Source organism: Rhinolophus sinicus, chromosome 8 (genome assembly GCF_057876585.1).
Source record: "Rhinolophus sinicus isolate RSI-liver-muscle chromosome 8, RSI-T2T, whole genome shotgun sequence".
In the NCBI taxonomy this organism is placed as follows: domain Eukaryota; kingdom Metazoa; phylum Chordata; class Mammalia; order Chiroptera; family Rhinolophidae; genus Rhinolophus; species Rhinolophus sinicus.
This window is the reverse complement of record NC_142508.1, coordinates 77,754,084-77,774,039: the sequence shown is the minus strand read 5'-3', so window position 1 is coordinate 77,774,039 and position 19,956 is coordinate 77,754,084. Positions and strand designations below refer to the sequence as shown.

Sequence of the window (19,956 nt, the reverse complement as noted above, 5' to 3'; positions counted from 1 at the left end):
TCTGCTTATCTTTTGAACCAAGCAAACACCTGAAGGGTGGATTAAATGCAAAAAAGAATATTTGGCCTCTGAGGAAGAAACCTGAAATGGCTCTAGGTGTCTTTCTCTGCTCAGACAACCTCACTGAAAACGGCTCCGGCTGACGCAGTGCTGCCTGTTGAGGCTCAGCTTTCTAACTGGACTCCTGACGGGGGTTTGTAGAGACTGAGTTCAGACAGTCTCTGCCTTCACTGGCAACTAGAGGGCCTCTTACTTCCTCTCCTGTTGACACCATAGAAACTCGAACCTCATTCCTCCCATGTGAAGCTTTCTATATGCTTTTAACACTGGGTAAGTGTAATTTCTATCTTCCCCCCTCTTCTTTCCACAAAAATAGGAGGTGCGTCTTGTCTAGAACAAACATTTTAAAACCATGTTTTTCATATATGATTGTTTACTATGCAAGTCTGACTGTGTGAGAGACATCTGTTACCTGAAGGTTTTAGGTGTATCTTTCGTCACTGTTGTAGACCACCCTTGATGTGGCAAGTGCTTTGCTGGGTATTTAAAATGTGAGGAAAAATTTTTACCTCTCAGAACTTGATGTCTAGTGGGGAATATAGACCCGTGATAGAACAATTACCATGTGGTTTAAGTGCTATGAAAGCTAAAAATGGACCTCCAGAAGAAGGGGGTCCAGCCCAGACAAGACTTTCTAAAGAAAGTTATGTCCAAACAGATCTGAAGGGTCAATGGTGAGGGGTGGGGGCAGCATGGAACTGGAGAGGGGTCGTGGCCAGAGATGAGGCTGGAGGTGAGGAATTGGCGTGGCAGTTTTCGTGAGGGCAGCCGGAAGCCGGGGAGTGATTTAACTAGCCTTGCGTGTTTTGGTCATGCCTGACTGCTATGTAGACTGAAAGGGCATGACCTCGTCCAGGTGAGCGATGCGAGCTCCTGAACTAGACTTCAGGTAGTGGAACCAGAGAGGTCAGAGCTTTTGAAAGTCGAAGGAGTGGGACTTAGAGGCTGAGAGGGAGCAGAGGAGCAAAAAACAGACATGTACCCCATTACAGAAATAAAGGGTCTGTGATCACCAGTGTTTAGGAGCTGTTATATCCTCCTTTTGGAGCGTACCCACACTCCATATTAAAATTAAATGCTCTAAGTGGTCCTGTTGATGAGAGCCCTGTTTCCACCCATTTCCCTGCCATTTTGTAAAAAACCTATTAACATTCACTGGATATTTGGATAATTCTCAGGACGGTTTTTGTCCACCAAGCTCCTTTTGAGGAACCCTGCCAGGTTTAGGGAATGCTAGCCAAATCAGTCCAGCTCTCCCAGGAGACTTCCCCGACCCCTTTGTGTTTGGGGTACAGGCATGTGGGGAGGCAGTGGTGCTGCATTTCAGAGCTCACGTAATGCTCGGTGGTGGTGTCACCAGGGTCCTCATCAGGCCAGTTTGATGGCTTGGGTTTGGGCAAGATCTGGAAGTAGAGATGTTTGATTATCTGCAGACGACCAGCAGCATTCCTTATTGATAACTACTGAGTCACTTTAGGGCCAGCTGAGACGAGGGCAGAAACCATCATGGGGGAGTAGACGTCTCAGGAACTCAATTCAGCTGAGTGCTGGGCACTGGCAATAGCCCCTGCCCAACATGGGGCTCACAGGCTAGTGGGGACAGCACACGTGGACAATCCTAAGAGAGGTACAGGTGGAGTGTCTGCCGGGGCAGGAGAGAGGATGAGGACAAGACGCTTGGTCCCACAGGACGGCTTGCTGTTAAGTGCTTTACATAATTTTATCTAAATCTCACAGTAACCTTGCAAGTTAGGTATTCTTAATCCCATTTGCTTGTTATGGAAATTAAAGATTTGGAGAGGTTCGGTAACTTGATACACGTCACTAGCTGGTGGGAGGCGGAGTCGGTACAACCATTCAAATCCAGCCTCCTCCTGGCGTGGAACATCCACGGGACTCCGCCCCACGGCCAGGTCTGGCCCCGCCCATCCTCTCCTCTACGCCTGCGCGCTCTCCGCGCCAGCCCCCTCCTTGCCACGATCACGCCATGCGCCTGCGCATTGCTTCGCCAGGTGGGCTCAGACTATTAGCTGGTCCAGCGGAGCAGCGGCCCGAACCCCCACCATCCTCGGGGTTGGCTCCAAGTCCCTGCCGCCAGCTCGGCAGCATCTTGCTCTTGCCCTTCTCCTCTCTCTCTCGGTCTTCCCTCCAGCTTACATTGCCATGGGCAAGAGCCGGACGAAGCGCTTCAAGCGACCTCAGTTCTCCCCTACCGGCGACTGTCAGGCCGAGATGGCAGCGGCCGAGAACGGGACTGAGCGAGAGGAGGACGACGGGCCGGCAGCGGAGCTGCTAGAAAAGGTGAGGCCAGGGCCCGCCGACCCCAGGGCCGGGACGGGGACGGAGGGCCTCTGGGGGAGCCCTGCGGCAGCGCCGCGGGCCTGCGCTCTGCTGTCCCTCTGACGCTTGGGTCCCGCAGCTCCAGCACCCGAGCGCTGAAGTCCGCGAGTGCGCCTGCGCAGGGCTGGCCCGGCTGGTGCAGCAGCGGCCGGCGCTCCCGGGCCTGGCGCGCCGGGACGCAGTGCGCCGCCTCGGGCCGCTGCTGCTCGACCCCAGTCTGGCGGTGAGGGAGACGGCGGCCGGCGCACTCAGGTGAGCAGGGAGGGGGTCCCGGGCGGTGCCTCGGGTCCAGGCGGCACTGCGTCCAGTCTGCGCCTTCTGGGTGCCACGCGCCGTGGGGTGACCTGTGTCATCCGCAGTGCACTTGTCCTAGGCAGCGCGGGAGCGCCAAGCCCTGCCCAGGGTCTCCCATTTGCAGGGGGGGCATTCGAACTCAGGCTGCAGACCCCAGAGGCCCCCGTGACCCCCTGAGCCCACGCATTCCAGTGTCCGCCTGGGTGCTTCACCCGCAGCCGCCCCCTGCCCAGCACCCTCCCCTCAAGGCCCAGCGCACATTATCCCCTGTCCAAGAACCCTCCATCCATTCCTGAGGTTCTGGGGACTCTTCCAGTACATGTGCCAGGTCTTCTCGGTGCAGGGGATTTTGAACAGGCAGGACATTGAGTAAGACAGCCAAGATCCCATGCTGATGAGAACAGACAGGAAACTAGTAAACAGGTGAAACATAACATTAGCTAGTGAGACGTGCTATGCAGAAAACCAAGAGGATGATGAGTTGGGGGTGAGACCGTCCATTAAATTGGACATCTCTAGATGACATTTGTGAACTGAGCGTTCATCAAGGATAGAGCCAGGTACGGAAAAACGGAAAGCATTCCTGACTGGGAAGAGCAACAGCAAAGCAGGGAGACCGCGGACGGGTGAGTACGGAGGTGGTGGTCCTCGGCGCTGTCAGGAATGAAAGGTCAGTGTGGCTGAGAAGAGGAGGGAGCAGGGTATTATGGGAGACGAGGCTGGAGAGACGGAGAAGGACGAATTCTAAGCAGGCGTCGCATGATCTCATGTTACTCAAAACACACCTCTCAAAATGCCACGCTGGTGGCTGTGCAGAGAATGGACTGTAGAGGGGGCAAGCGGAGAAGTTACTATTCGTAGTTCTTACAGCTTTGTCTATGTGTGTTATGTTTCGTTCATTGACTTGGCAAGTCAGGGTTGCTTCAGGGGTGTCCTTCTCAGTAGCCTCACCCTTGCCGCCCTTGAAGTCTTGATTCCAAGAAAAGGTCCCTTCACATAAGATTCGGCTGTGACTTACATTAAATAGGGAAAGTCTTCTTGCCTCTCCCTTCCCTATAGGCACACACCTGTGTACTGGCTCAGGCTGAGTTGTTATGTGACTAAACATGACTAAGATCTGTGTACACCATATACAACAAGGAGCAGAATAGGTGGAAATCGATGGATTGGTTCTGCAACATCGTATGGAAATAATAAGCAGTTTCATCTGGGAAACCTTAAGTGTGGTTAGAAATGGGAATAAATTTGAGAGCTGAATAGTGTTTTGTGACATGTGATCTGAAAGTAACACGTTTTAAACTTCTCGCGTAGAAATCTCAGTGCTTGTGGAGGTTTTGAAGTTTGCGATGACATGGTGGCTAAGGATATCATGACTCCTCTGGTCGCTCTTCTGAAAGAGGTACGCGGTTTGTAAAGTCTCCTGATGGCTTGGTTTTGTTTTTAATGTAGCTTTTAGCATCCAAACTTAGATTTGTTTACGTATTTATTTTGTTAGTACTTTGGTGTTAGTTTTTTCGTCTTCCCTCCAAACATCCTATGGGAATTTTATTTTCCTGGGAACACTGATCTCTCATCGTTGATACCAGTCTCTGGTTTGTCTCTACTACCTTTTTTATATGCTAGTTGGAAAAGATCTTCCTAAAATTATAGACTGACTCCTGTAGACTTTAAACTTCATACAATAAAAAGAATGCGTATTATTGATTGTTCATTTGTGTGTCGGGTGTTATTTTGTGTTGTGTATTATTAAATCCTCATATCAGCCCTATCTGGCATCTGTAAGCTGAAGCACAGGTATTAGGAATTTGTCTCGAAGGTGACATTAAGTCCCCAAATTTGACGTGCCATCTTTATTGCATGATGTAGTTTGGGAACTAAAGATTCTCTCTGGCATGCCTCTGGGCCACTGTTCTGTATTGATGTGTCATTTTCACTTCTTGAAGGTCATATAAAGAATATCCAGTTTTGATAAGTGGCATCAGTCTTGTTTCCTTTAAAGTAGTGTTACTCCTAGGGGTGATGTGCCCCACAGGGGACATTTGGCAGTGTCTGGAGCCATCCTGTTTGATTGTCACACCTTGAGGGTAACGGTTGCTACTGACACGTAGTGGCCCAAGGATGCTGCTAACCATCCCACGGCGCACACGACAGCCCCCACAACAAAGAATCATCCGGTCCACAATGTCAGGAGTGCCGAGATGAGAAGCCCTGTGTTTAGGGGGTGCTGTGGACTATACAGGAGAGGCACTGCTGCAGAGCGGTTCAGGGCACCGCGCTTGCTCAGCTTCACCATGCACCAAGCTCCACCTTCAGCAAGCTCTCTGTACCTCAATTTCCTATTTGTAGCTGGAGGCTGGGGATAACAGTTCGTCTCCTTCATAGGTTTGTGGTGAGAATCAAATGACTTAATGTATGTCAAGTGCTTACAATAGTGCCTTGCACGTAGAGGGTACCGTGTAGATGGTAGCTCTTACTGTATTTACCTTTCTTTGCCTTATTTACTGTCTTTATCACGTTAGAAAAAAGACTTTGTGTTGATTTTACATTTTCATTTCAAATGTGAAATGCTTTATATCTAGTTTGTACAATGACCTGTGAACCTTTCTTGTCTGTATTTCTTGCCAAATGGGAGCAATGCTGTGGGAACTGGACTGCTTCTGAGAATTTGATTGGCTTGTTAACCACTGTAATTTCTGATGTTTCTTTTTTGGGATTCTTCACTATCATTAGCCTTTTTGTTTAATTATTCTTTTGGACCAGGGTGCTAATTATGATATTTGTTTACAGTGTAGTGCTGGGCTGGATTCAAATGAGATGCCTCCACAGGAAAAAAAAGATCAGAACAGAAATTCTATTGAGAACATAGCCAACGAAGCCGTGAACGTGCTGTGGAATATATGGTAAGATGCTTTCCAGACACAGCCTGCTGCCCCACTGCTACGCAGGCTGCTGCTCTTTCTGTTAAACCAGAGGAATTTCTATTCTCCCTAAGATCAGCCCTCCTTCCCGGCTTAGCCCTTATCATCGCGTCACTACATCTTTCTCGGTTTCACAGCTCTTCTCTCCAGGCATTGCTACTGACAGTAATGAGGGGAATCACAGCCATTGGCACACACTGCACCCCTGTCCCCACCGCCCGCATTCGTCTTAAAGCCAGCCAGGCCCCAGTGCAACAGCTGCCTTGGTCTGGCATCTGGAATGAGACAGGGACCACAGACCGTGGTTGGTCCGCCCCCCTGGCCTAGCCATTTGACAGGGAAGAGCTGCGGTGGCCCAGTCGGGAGAGGCCAGGCTCCATTCCATGACTGCAGCGTGGGGGGGCGGGGGGGGCGGGGGTGCAGTGGAGTTGCAGTTAGGAATGAAAATGACTAGACACACAACCTGGATTTGTTTTTTCTACCCCGCTTTCCGTTCCACATTTCTAGCAAGATTCTGTCATCGTTCCTTACTTTTAATCAGCAGCATGATAGCTTCTGACCTAAAAGCACAGGTATTTCTTAGAATACAAGATTAAATTGGCTCTAAAAAGCTGCCTAATGTACGTGGCCGTCCAAACTTGCCTATGATCTCATTTTAAACGAGTGTATGCGTTCCACCAGGAAACCGGGAGAGATCAGATTTGAGGAAATGGCATTTGAACAAGCTGGTGGGTGCTGTTTTTCTGTACACCAGATAACTTGAACGTACATAAATTGTTGAACTTGGACATTTTCTAAAAATTTGTTTGGAAAGAGCCTGAAAAAGTGGCCTCCACAGGGGTCTCTCTTTCCTAATGCCTGTGAGACCTACCTATATCACTTCCAACTTTCAGAGCTCTCAGCGTTTCTGTTTTATAGTTTGCATTTTAAATTATATTTACATATGTGTATATTTTAAATTATCTTAACACTTGTCTGTCTTACCTTCCTGACTATACCCGATTTTACTGTGGGCTTCATGAGGGTAGGCTCATTGCCGTAACTAGCTCGCTAGAAATAGTTTACCTTTAAATGAAGGATTGAATTTAATAATTTAGTCAGCTCTGTTAACTATTGGTGTGTCGTGTGTATATGTAGTGTGTGTGTGGGAATGCTTTTCTCTGGGACACGGATACAATTCTAATTAGCTCTGCTTACCTTGTATTTAGTATGTGTTTATTATTAACAGTGATACCATTAATAGCATTAATTCTGATTCTTTTATTAAAAGGTGTCATTTCAAAAATATTTATCACGGTTACTTCTCTGTTGCAGACTGCAAATTCTGCCTGTTGAAATTATAATAGCAATCTAAAAGGGATGAATAAAATTTAATCTTACTTTCTTTAAAATTTGTGCTTTTTGTGTGATAAGTATAGAGGCTTTTTCGCCTCACTTTAACTTATTATTACTGTAGTTTAGTGGCAAAACCAGTAGGCTGAACCCAGGGAACCACCACTAACAAAATGTGTGATCTTTAGACAGATCACTTGGCTTTTTGGGGCCTGGGTTTCCTCATTTATGAAATGAGGAGGTGAAACAAATGGTTTCTAAGATCTCTTCCAGCTCTAACCTCCTATAAGGAAACTGGGGTGCAGGTGAAGAGCTGGCCTAAAGGACCTGACTGTGAAACAAATAGAAACACAGGTAGCCAGTTGTGTTCATGTACAGTGACTGGAAATGGGCGTTGATTTCTTCATCTATAAAAATGGCGGGTATTTGACTTCACCTCTTGGGTTCTTTTATAAAGCCTAATTTATTTTTTCATGAATGTATGTGGTTGATTTCTTAATGTTAACGTGAATAGTAAAACTTTTTTTTCCCCCTTCAATTTAGTGAATGCAGTAGTAGAGCAGTGTCTATATTCAACAAAGAAGGGTGTTTGGAGATTGTGTTAAAGTATTTAAGTAGGTTTCCTACCAATGTTGGCCTGGCTATTTCAGTAGGTAAGTGAAGAAAAGGTGATGATGTATTACGTATGTGTGGTCTTACGCAAAAAGCTTTATTCAGACATAGCATGTTTATTCTACAGGAGTGATGTTTCTTTTTCTCACTGTGTATAAATGCATAGCTGAGTTCTGTTTGTTCTGAATCTTTTAAACTCTGTCATTAATACTTTACTTACTCATACAATTTTCCTGCTCTTCCCTCGGAAAGGGAGGAAGGTAGTTATGTGAGCCTATGTGGTTTCTAGTGTATAACCCTTCTCAGAAGCCTTGGCTAATTCTTGAGCTTTCATCTCCCATTTACTGAGACATAGTAACCCACATCTACCAGGCCTTTGGGCCAAAGTTAACTGGCATCCAGACTTGTACCACTCTCTTTTACTTTCATCAGAAAACTGATAACCTGGGCTTTTTTTGAGATAGGATAATCAGTAAAATTTCACATAGGCCTGCTTCCCTTCTGTGGGGCAAGGAAAGTCTTCTGGCAGCTTCAGCTGCCTTGGCTCCCTCGCCTTCTGCACATGGGGTTAGAGCACTATGGGAGGGCCTCACTCAGCAGGGCCATGAGGCAGAAACGAGGGTGGGTGGCTCAACAGAACTTTGGGGTAGAGTGGAGAACTAATTGATGAAAAGCTTTCCTTTTCTACCTGTCAGAATGGCGGGCATCCAGCTGTCCTTTTATTTATGCATTTCTCCTGCAGTTATCCTTACTTTAATTTATTACTGTATTATTCCTCTTCCTAAGGAGTATTCCCCTTACTGATGCTTCTCTTAGCTTTAATGGGCACTTTCAAGAGAACAGAAAATTTAAAAAATAAATAAATAAAGTGGAATAAATACTACTGCAAAAATTAGTTTAGCAAAATGGAATCTTTGGCAGAGGGGAGATTTGTGAGTAAATGGGGATTTTTGTAAACAGTTGAACTGGGAAATTGGTAAGTGACTTTTCATCTCAGAGGGCAGTTTTTATTATAATAAGAATTATAATTAAAGTGAAGTTAGCTCGTGGCTTTTAAGAGAAAACCTTCATTGTTATCTTTGTGCATTTAGTCTTGTTATAGATTTTTTTTTCAGTTTTTTTCTCTAATGAACTTTTAAAAAATGGATCAGAATCATTTTGAATTGTATAATAGTTTTCTTTCTGCATTTAGCTAGGTTCATGAGTTTTTAAACAAATGTCAAGTTATTTGTTTTGAAAATCAAGCAAGGTTTACATATAATTAAGTGAACTTCTGAGATTCCATCCTGTCTGTTGGTATAGCTTTCTTTGAATTCATATTGTCTTTATGGTAGCAGGCACAGCTTATCATGGCTTTTGGCCAAAGTGAATTTAATTAGTCTCTTAATGAGAAAAATAATACATTTGGATCTATGTATATGGGCAAGAGCCAGACGAACATACATGCATATATATGGGTTTGTATACAAATGTATTTTGGGAACCAAACTAGATCACAGAAATAGCATACATTTTTACTAATTTGAATGGGTGTGATTTTTAGACCTGGAAAGAAATGGATTTGTATGGAATACAATACCTCAAAGAAAACACATTTGGGCTTGCTTCTTCCTCTGTGCTTCAGAAGTCTCTTCTGTCAAAACCTTGCATGCAATCCCAGATGTTTTGATACTTTCAGTTAATTATTTTTAATGTACAAGTTGTAATCCATTGTCTTATTTTAATGCAGGGGAGGAGTTAAATGCATCATATATCTATTAATATTTTACCCATCTCTTTATTTTCTCATATTTTTCTGTAAAATCCTTTTTTTCTTAAATACTGCTTCATCAGAAATGACCACAACTTTTAAGGTCATGCTGAATGTAAAGGAAGCCAGAATGTCCCCAAACCTAGGGCTTGTTATTGAACAGAACTTCTCTAAGATTGTCCATGGGACTGGTGTTTGGTCCGCAGGCTGTTTGCTTCTGGTCCATGATGAGTAATTGAGGATAAGCCTTTATTGATGTTTATAGTAACTCCACATTGTCATGACATCTAAAAGCCTCTTCAGTTGTATTTTATAAAAGTCTAGTTCTGTAAAGAATTAGAAATTAAGAAAAATAAAAGAAAGAAAGGTGTTCTACAGCACTGGTGGTTTGAGAACCCTCATTTGCGTGTGCCATCCTGAGGTACAGCATATGTATCCTACAAAAGCTACCTGGGTCTGAAGGAGTTGTACAGATGCAAATGTTTTTTGATGAGCTAGTTTGGTGTAAGTTATCCTAGCAGAATTAATTCATCATTTCTAAATACTTAATTTTTGTCTTTCTAGCATATTGTTTGCAGACAGTGACCGAAGATAACATAGAGCTACTGAAATCTTTCAATGCCCCAGCACTGCGCGTGCTGGAATCAGCAATGCTTTCTCCTGGCAGTTCCATGGAATATATTCTGTTAAAGACATTGGTGGCAGGTAAAGTTTAGCCATTTGTGATAGTGTGCTTTTTTAGTAACTTGCAGTGGGTAGAGATAGGGGGCCAACATCCATTTATTTCATTTATCAGAGCCTTTTGTGCTTATGTCTATTCTGAAAATTGTAATGATTAAGTGGAGACCCTGAATTCAAGCGGTTGTGCATAGTTGGGAAGCCTTCTAGAATGGGTTTGTTTTCAATTTAACAAACTACCATTGTGATAAAGAAATGTGATTGTCAGGATGCCCTGATTAACCAGTGACCTCAGAAATTCACTGAGATGCCCAATCCAAGAGACGACCACTCACTTTTCTCTAAGATCTTCTCCGCCAACTCTTTTCTCCCTAGAATTTCTGAATACAAAAATAAGAAATAATCTGACCATCTGTTGAGCAGTTGGTAATTTATACAGTTTCTGTGTATAATTTCCTCTTGCCCTTTGGCCTTGCAGAGGTAATAATGTATCTTGAGAGGTGGGTTTTTGTTTTTAGTGGTAAAATACACGTAACATAAAATTTACCATCTTAATCACTTCTGAGTGTAGTGTCAGTAGTGTTAGGTTTATTTACATTGTGTTGCAGCCGGAACTCTTTTCATCTTGCAAAACTGAAATTGTGTACACCTTAAACAACTCCCCATTTCCCCTTCCTCCCCCAGCCCCCCAGCATTCTGCTTTCTGTTTACTCTAGGTGCCTTATGTAAGTGGAATTATCTAGTGGTGATTTTTTGTGTGTGTCCAACTGGCTTTGAAATTTCACTTAATGTCCTCAAAGATCATTCGTGTTGTAGCATGTGTCAGATTTTCCTTCCTTTTTAAGGCTGAGTAATATTCCAATGGTTATTCCACATTTTGTTGATCCATTCATCCGTGGGTGGACACTTGGGTTGCTTTTACCTTTTGGCTGTTGAATAATGCCTCTGTGAATATGGGTGTACAAATACCTGTTGAGTACAAATACCTGCTTTCAGTTCTCCTGGGTATATATACCCAGGAAGTATTTTTATTGTAACAGTCACTTTTATCTACTGAATGGTACCACCTGATGTATTTTGATAAGCAAAAAAACCAAGAACCTGCTGTCTGGTTTGTCCATGAGACTTTGGAATTTTTGTGCATTCCATTCCACTCATGGAATATAAGAAGCTGCTTTGGAGAGCAGCTCAGGTTAAGATGAAAGAAAGCGAGGCAACTTAATTTTCATTTTCGAAGAAACTTGATTAGTGCTCTCTTGATCTGTTGCTGCGTGGCCTTGTGTGCCAGTGAAGGGAGGTGATTGTGAAGGCTTGTAATAAAGGGCGCTGCCTCTGTGCAGAGCTTTTCGACATTTAATAAAAACTGAACAAAGGCAGGAGGCAGTGGCATCGTGATTTTTTGAATTATACCTGAGCCTAAAGAAACCTGTCTTGTTTCTGGAATCTGTATTTAATAAAAGATTTCACAGGCGATTCATTTGTCCTTATGCTCATTTTTTCCCCAGGCACAGTTTGGAATCTAAAAGAGATTATTCCATCCAAGAGTCAGGCAGAAATCATAAATGCCATACTAAAGATCTTATCTGAAGTTTTGGAAGTGGATGCTGGTGAAATGGTTATTCAAATGAAGGAGGCCGAAACGCAAAGGTTAAAAACTGCTGCAGAGACTGAAGAAGTATCAGCGAACGCTAATGGTGGGGATTTGATTGAAGATGATGAAATGGAAGAAATGCCTCATAAGAGAAAAGTCAGAAGGAAAACTTTCATTTCGGATTTACTTCCAGTAAGTTGGATCACACCTTCCAACATGGATTAATTAACACTGCTATTTCCTTTTAACAGGTATTCTGAGCTTTGTAGAAAAACATGTTACTGCAAAATTAATTATAAAGGGAATTTCAGTAAAAATTGTCATCTTTTTCTATTAACACTCATAACATTAGAAATCTATTCCCAAAGGGAGAAGCGGGGAGCAGGGGGGATTCTCCTGTCTAAAAAGAAACTTTTATATAAAAATGATTCAGACGTGGGATAGATCAAACTTTTGCAACACTTTAGAAACATACTATCATCTTCCTAGCTTTTTTGTTTCCTCACTTCATTTACACACCGCCTCCCAGACTGTCTTCAAACTGAAGGCAGCATGGTGAAAGCAGGTTAGTGTCGTCACCAGTCAGGAAAACCAGTCAGGAGGCTGCTAACGTCATTCTGAAGAAAGATGATGAACTGTAACAATGCCACTTCCTACAGTTTCAGACGTGGCCTGTCCTTATGCCTAGAAAATGCACCGAAACTAAGAATTGTCTTAAGTCAGTGTCTTAGAGTTTTGATAAGTTTATGCCCAATAAGAATTCTTTAAATGGAATGTACTTGAAAATAAATGTCAGTAGACTACTTTCTCGCATTCACGAAGTCTTGTCAAGCACGAATTGATGGTGTTTTAAGGAAATCAAAATGTTGTAGTTAGAACGACTTTGCCAGCCCTCATGACTAGCTGTGAGGCACAGCCTGGTGTTAAGGGCTGGGCTGACTACAAAAAGGAGAAGGCCAGCCTGCCCTTGAGTTGCTTTCAAATCATCAAGTGGCCTAAAAATCATAGCACCCCCTTTTGGTGCAGAGGCGCGTGTCTGAGCCCCACCTTTACTCCTTGACTCACTGTGCGTCGCAGTCCGGGTTGCGTAGAATTTAAAATCAGTAAAGCAAGATAGACAGAGACATAGCGGTGGGCCTTGTCCTCCCCGAAGGGGGTTTACAAAGAGCCCAGCACCATCTCTCTGCTGTCACGGGAAGGGTAGGTTCTAGATCCGGGGTGTACGGGACTCCACACCCACATGTGCAGTGTCAGGACGCCGCAGAACCGGACTGGGGCGCTCGGGCGGTGCCGGCACTGCACTGACTTTCCCTGATTGGTCCGCCGAGTTTTACCCCGAATTGCTGTCAGCAGAACCGGAAACTACAGGTGCGCTGTCAGGGAACACGGAGTGGAGGAGCTCCAGAAGGAAGCCAGAGGGGACGAGCATCCACAGCTCCCAAGGTCAAGTGCCCTGGTTCAAGATTCGCTTCTCTTAGTATTACTTAAAAATAGATTTGGGTGCTTATAAAATACAGTGTTTTCTCATAACAAAAGCTTGCTTTTCAAAGTCTGTTAACATAACTGAATAGACTGGACATTTGAGACGCTGGAGCCAGGCATCGTGGGGCCACGTGCCAGGAATAGAAATTCATAGTCAGCTCTCCTCTTTCTCACTGCCCAGTGGCTTGTGCAAGAATCCTTTAGAGTCAAAACCTTTCATCGCATCGATTAACTTAAGGAGCTATCATCTCAAATATATGAAGAAAGGACCATCCCAGGTTGCTGTTTTAACACGTGCAAAAGTAGAGTATCCCTGCCTGGCTTCCATAGTTGTCGATTACCCAGTCGTGGTCTGTTCTATTTCATCTCTTTCCCCACCCACTTCCCTCGCCTACTGAATATTTTGAAGCGAATCTCAGACGTCTGAGCAGAAGAGTTATATGAAAAGGTGGACGTTAAGAACACGTTCCGAGTGTTTCTAAGCCAGATCTTCGTACATCTTAAGTGGGGACGAGCCCAGCAACAGCATGTCTTCCTTATAAATGTTTGTTTGGTTGCATATTATACGCAGCAAATAGGGATAACTTTTATATTCATTCTTGCCAGCAATAAAAGGAATAAAAATATATAGGGATTCCTGAGCAACGTCTACTTATTAAATTAGCAATTTGCCTTTTTCTTTCTTTATTTTAAAAGACTTTATTGGGGAAGGGGAACAGGACTTTATTGGGGAACAGTGTGTACTTCCAGGACTTTTTTCCAAGTCAAGTTGTTGTCCTTTCAGTCTTAGTTATGGAGGGCGCAGCTCAGCTCCAGGTCCAGTTGCCGTTGCTAGTTGCAGGGGGCGGAGCCCACCATCCCTTGCGGGACTCGAGGAATTGAACTGGCAACCTTGTGGTTGAGAGCCCACTGGCCCATGTGGGAATCGAACCGGCAGCCTTCCGAGTTAGGAGCATGGAGCTCTAACCGCCTGAGCCACCGGGCCAGCCCCATCTCTCTCTCTTTTTTTTTTTTTAAAGAACATGTTTTGAAGTTACAGTTAAATTGTTGCACAAGGAAGTTGCTGGAGGATTATAAATGAGTATAAATATTCTGGAAAGGAAAATGGTAATCTGTCATAGGTCTATAGTTGTGTTTTTAACCTTGACCGAGTGAATGTGAGGAGACAAAATATCCAAATAATCTGAAATATTCCACAGTAGTGAAATACTTAATAAATTATAGTGCAGCCATCATTCAGACAATAAATAGACATTATTTTTAGCTTTTAATGTAAAATACACATTATTTTGGAATATCTGTGTAGCTATTTCACTTTTCATAGGTGACTTGAGAATTAAAGTCATGTAAATTTATACAATCCATTTTACAAATGTTAATTGGTGAAGGTTATGTTATTGACTTCCAGTGGGGAAATAAAATCCCCCTTTTTCTTCAGTCTTAACACGTTGCGTACGCGGGGTTTAAATCCCTCGTGAAGATTCTCGTGATCCGTACGCAACGTGTTAAAGAAATGCTCCATTGCAGTCTTCAAAGAAAGCCAGGAAGCAAGGCTTTCTGCTCCTTAGCCAAGCTCTATTGGTCATGTAAGCGTTTGTTAGTAGTTCTTGTTAGTGCATCTTTTCCAAGAAGACATCTAAGCATCTGAAAGCAGGTTGGTCGGGTATAGGTGACTGCAGTCTGAAATGAACTCTTGTTTTAATCTTAGTATGCTGAGCTACTTCTCAACACATTAGGTTAAGTTTCAGGGTGAATTCAGTTCAGAATTCCTGACTATTTATCTGTTCTCTCCAGCTACCTAAGCAGCACTACAGAATAGCCCTGCAGGTAGATGGAAGCCCAGTTAACGGTGGCCTGCTCCCCAGTGCCAAGTGGGATCAATGCTCATTTGTACTTCCAGCACTTTTGACTTTTCTTCTATCCATGCCCCCCGCCCCTTGTCCCCCATGTGCTCAATCCCGAATGCCAAAACCATCCAGGAGGCTTTAATTAAGGAAATTCATGAGGAACTATTTTTCCTAACATGGAGTGTTGGTTGTTTGACGATTCTGTGTTTCTTGAAGCCTACTGACAAGGAACTGAGAGAGGCCATCGCCATGCTGACAGCTCAGCAGACTGCTCTGGAAATTATCGTCAACATGTGCTACAGTGAAGGTTTGTTACCAGCTCCCATTCTCTCCCCCACCCCCCACCCCCACTAAGGGGGCAGCTCCCACGAGGATTTCCTTAACCCTTCCAGTAACGTGTGATTTGCGCTCTACGCAGGTCCCTCCGATGATGAATGGGAAGAGCTCTCTAGCAGTGATGAAAGTGATGCATTTATGGAGCATTGCTTCAGTGAGGGCGGTGGCCAGCTGCTCTCTCCCCTCTGCCTCTCCCATGAGATTCACAGTGCTCTCACCAACTGCCTCATCCCAAAGAAGGTAATCGTGTGCAGTCAGGGCCCATTAGGGAGCATGGGAAAGGCTTAAGAAAGCTTCTCATTCTGAATGCAAAGAAGTAAGCCCGCGCTGAAGGTAATTGGTAAGACCTGGGAAACAAGACGGCGCCAGCAGTACTGGGAGTGGGCGAGAACGGATGCTGGTCAAGCCTTACCGTTTGTTTACCTCAGAAGGGCGATACATTGGGGTTTTGTAAAGGGATCGCGTGTGAAAGGAGTCTACTCTTTAACCTGTGCTTTACTGCCTTTTTTAAATCTAGATTTTTGAGAAAACTGCCTTTCCAAACAGCATTGCAGTTGACATATGTTCTAAGAACCCCACTTGGAAACCTTTGATTAGAAAGTAAGAACTTCTCTGCTTCCGAAACTGTTTGTCATTGTGTTGTTATATGAAATAGTGGGCCATTCAATAGAAGATGCTGACTGTCCCCCAGATTCAGGAGTTCCATTTCTGTGTGTATTCCTTAGAGAAACGTGTGCTCACGTGCTCTAAGACCGAGAATGTTCAGTGCACTGGTTCGCAGTTGCCCCCTCCTTGAAAACATCCTCGCTGCCCATCCGTGGCAGAATGGATAAATATACTTGGCATCATCTTAGAGTAGAATACATACAGCAATAAAAAGACTCTGAACTAGAACTACTCACAGCATGGAAGAAACAACATTGAGCAAGAAGGCGAAGCACAAAAGAATACACACTGTGATTCAGTTCTCACAAAGTTCAGAAACAAATAACACTAAACTGTTTTGTTTAGGGACGCATACCGAGGTGGTATGCATCCCTCTAAGTCTGGATAGTGGTGACCTTCAGGGGTCAGCGAGGTGGGGCGTGAGGGTGCTAGCAGCCTTCATTTCTTATCTGGCTGCATGGTGTCCACTTTGTAAACCATTTGTTAAACTCTGTACATGCATTGAAGTGCTTTACTGTGGGCGCGTCCTATTTCCCAGTGAAGACGAACTTGATAGATGCTGCCATGTATCAAAGTTTTTCTGAGGCAGACTCCGTATGTCTCACCAGTGAGCCAGGCCTCAGACAGCGTGAGTGCCCAGGCAGCTTGACTGGGGGGTTAGCAGTTCCCCTTCCGATTCTCAGCTCACTGCCACCGACCGCCTGCCTACAAATAGTCCCATCAGAACCTGAAGCTTAGGTGAGAAGTTCACCCTGGATGGTGCTACTGTCGGAGAAACAGACCACACTGTCTCTCTTCCTTCCAGAATGAACACCATCCAGTGCAGGGCCCTCGTGTGTCTCCAGAGTCTGCTGTCCCTCCTGGATGTGGAGCCTCTGGGCGGAGCGCCAGCCCTCCAGGCCCTGGCACAGCACCTGTCAGAGCTGCTCTTTTCTCAGCCAGGTAAATACCTAGGCCCCACTGTGCAAGACTGCTTGGCTGGAGCAGAGTTTTGAAGGGGCAGAGACGTGGACTTTGTAATTGTACGTTGTTTGTTATTCAGCCTGCAGAAACCTTTCCAACACGGCAGTCATGGACTTCAGCTGCCAGCGCTATGGAGTCAAAACACAGTGTGTAGGCAGGTCTCTGGGTTATATTTTTCTTATTAAAATCGTTTCCATCTAGGTATGTCAGGCCAATTAAGGCTGAATCACAAATATCATAAATATTAGGTCTCATTAACATATTTGGTTAATTCTCTGCTCTTCATTTTTCTTCTTAAACATAAAACCATTTGATTTGCATTTGATTGGGTAATACATACACGTATTACAGAATTCACAAGTTACAAGAGGATGTAGAAGGGAAAAGCTTCCCTCCTTTTTCTCATGCCACCCAGTTCCTCTCCCAGAGCTAGTCACTGTTACCAGCATCTTGTGCGTTCTTCTGGAGAAATTCTCAACATGAAAGTACCTATGTGTGTTTTCAGGGCAAACGGTAGACTACCATGCCCACAATTCTACTCTCTTTTTCTAACACATACCTTTATTCAGAAAGCTTTGCATAGTAAGAGTTGAATCTCCCATTTGCAGGTCTCTGGTATGGATTGCTTTCATTTGTAGACAAAAACCAAAGCAGATAACATTGGTAGTTAACTATTTAAGTGACCTCACTGAACAAGGTGCAATGCATGCTCTACAAACAGATTTTTGTAGTCTTGGTAGTAGAATCTCATTTAACTTGGCCACTGTAAGCTGTAGGAGCTCAAACCAAACAGATACTGACACAGAAGAAAGAGTAATGGTTTATATAGTACAGGAAAATTCCCCACATTACCCAGCAAGCCTGTATATGAATGTGCTGCTTTCCCTTAGTTCTTCAGTGTCAGAATGTTTTTAGGGATATTTTGAGGGTAACCTGGAAGATAGATAGTATTTCCTTTCTACACTAACTTTAGAATCCACCCACCAAATAAGATATAACTTCACTATGTTACAGTCAGTGTGTTATTCCTGTATTTCACTGTAAACTGTTAACACTTTCTCTTCTGAGACACAACATTAAGTTAAAACTTAAAAGATCAAAATATGGCCGCTTTTGACTAAATACATGTTTCTGTGTAAGCATCCATTCAAGAGTTGGTCCCGTTTTTTAGACATCTATTTCGCACTCTTATCAAGTTCATGAGGTGGTGTGTGTTTTAAAAGTTCTAGATTTTTAAAAATTCAGCAAATGTTTAGAAACCCATATATAGTTACGTTCTGTCTCTACCCACCTTGTAACGTTTGTCAGTTAACTGTTGTAATTTTCCAGTGATCTCAGGCTGTGCATTCTTTAGCTCATGTGATCACGTGAAAGCCATACCCCGCCAGTGCCAGGCCCTTCCCCCTGCAAGCCAGGACTGGGCAAGCTCTAAAGTACAGAGGTGGCTGGTCAGTGTGAACTGGCCAGATGATGATTATAGCTTTGTATTTCTCTCCCAGCCCTATAAACCCAAAAGAGAGAGATCTGGATGGTTTGGGCAGGGGATAGGAGATAGCTGACTTTTACTGGCGTTCTGGCTCCCATCAGCCAAGCAGGATTTGCCACCCAGCCACTCCCTGCTCCCAGGGAGCAGGGCCAAATAGGGGAGTCTATTACGAGGACTTCCAGTGAGCAGGACCTACCCAAGCCTCTTCCTGCTTGGAAGCCCTGCCTCACCTGAGGGAACCCCATCTGCCCTAGTTCCATGAGTTGCCATCTCTTGCTTCTGGGCCGTATCTCAGGAGGAGTGCGATCAGGGTGCCGCAAGCCCTCTCCCCAAGCAACAGGAAGAGTTTATTTCACTTGAAAACATTCCGTGCGTCTGCTATACAGAAAATACTTAGGTATATTTCTACGCGTTCAGCTGGCTGTTTGTGGTCACTGATGCTTACATATGTATTGCTGGAAAGGTCACCAGGATAGTGTACCAAACTGAGCCTTGGAGAAATACTGGAAAGTTTCTGAATTGTGGGGACATAAAATTAAATACTCTGATTTGTAAATAAATTTCAATTTCATGGCGGTTCTTGACATAACCTTTTCTTATCAGAATGAAAATTTTGAGAAAGGATAATTGCTTATATTGAGAGATGATATTCTAACATAGTCCTACGAAACATTTGGTATTTATTAGATAATGTAATCCTACAGGTTCTATCTGGATATTGTGAGCTGTGACTGGAGAATTCTGCGGGGACAGTGTGGCTAAATTTCTCTACTTGTTTGTGTTACCACGTTTGGGAGTTAATGTATGAGGATCAAATGGCTCCATGTAGCTTGTTTTAATTTTAATGGTAAAATGCAGTTCTAAATAGTTAACTACTTACACTATGTTTGTGCCTGACCTCCGAGATAAAAGGAGAAAGTTTTTTAGTAGGATCTGGTCCTTGCATTCACAGCACAAATATCTGTGTCTCCTTCATTAAAAAAATACTGATCTTCAAAACATCAAGGAATTTTTAGCAATGATGTGTTTTCGTATTGGGTCAGTCTATCATTTGCTCCATTATATGGGTTCTAAAATCATTTAGGATTCCCTCTTTGCCCAGATTTGGGGAAGTGGATAGCTCTTGTTTGTTATAATGGTGGTAGCCCATATTCTGGGATATGTGTTCTAGTCCATATAAGAACATGGAAAGTCAGTCTGGAAAGTTCACCTAAATATAATTTGCTGCTTGATGACTTGTGGGTTGCTTATTACCTACATTTGAGCATGCTACAAGTTCCTAGATACTGTACAAACTTGTTGAGTGCAAAGACGTTTTGAATCACCTCTTTTGTATAGCTTCTTTTGACATTTACTTAATTTCTTTGAAAATACCATGTGTATTGACCTTTTACTGAGAATATGTCAGAAAGGCAGGGTGGTTTGAAATTCCTTTACCACATTTGGCTAAGTGACCAGAAATGAAAATTAAATAAAAATTGCTCAAATATTTTTCTTAATTGACGGATAGTGTTAATTACACATAACGTAAAACTGTAGTGTAATTTAGATTAGGGTTTTGAATCTAAGGTAATGATTATTTTCCTGAGATTGGAGGACAG

At 43.7% G+C, this 19,956-nt stretch overlaps 1 protein-coding gene across 2 annotated transcripts in view; it reads left to right on the top strand.

Moving 5' to 3' along the window:
• Positions 1 to 2,034: 2,034 nt before the first annotated feature.
• The window catches only part of HEATR3 (HEAT repeat containing 3), a 32,105-nt gene continuing 14,183 nt past the window's right edge, over positions 2,035 to 19,956 (top strand). The window contains exons 1-11 of one of the 2 annotated variants that reach the window (XM_019731889.3): positions 2,035 to 2,361; positions 2,480 to 2,652; positions 4,006 to 4,093; positions 5,482 to 5,594; positions 7,488 to 7,597; positions 9,871 to 10,011; positions 11,490 to 11,767; positions 15,121 to 15,211; positions 15,323 to 15,480; positions 15,758 to 15,840; positions 16,712 to 16,848. In XM_019731889.3, the coding sequence (XP_019587448.3) occupies positions 2,224 to 2,361; positions 2,480 to 2,652; positions 4,006 to 4,093; positions 5,482 to 5,594; positions 7,488 to 7,597; positions 9,871 to 10,011; positions 11,490 to 11,767; positions 15,121 to 15,211; positions 15,323 to 15,480; positions 15,758 to 15,840; positions 16,712 to 16,848 (1,510 nt within the window). In that variant the 5' untranslated portion in view covers positions 2,035 to 2,223. Of the gene's footprint in view, positions 2,362 to 2,479; positions 2,653 to 4,005; positions 4,094 to 5,481; positions 5,595 to 7,487; positions 7,598 to 9,870; positions 10,012 to 11,489; positions 11,768 to 15,120; positions 15,212 to 15,322; positions 15,481 to 15,757; positions 15,841 to 16,711; positions 16,849 to 19,956 lie in introns of those variants that run through there. The other variant, XM_019731891.3, reaches the window with a different exon arrangement.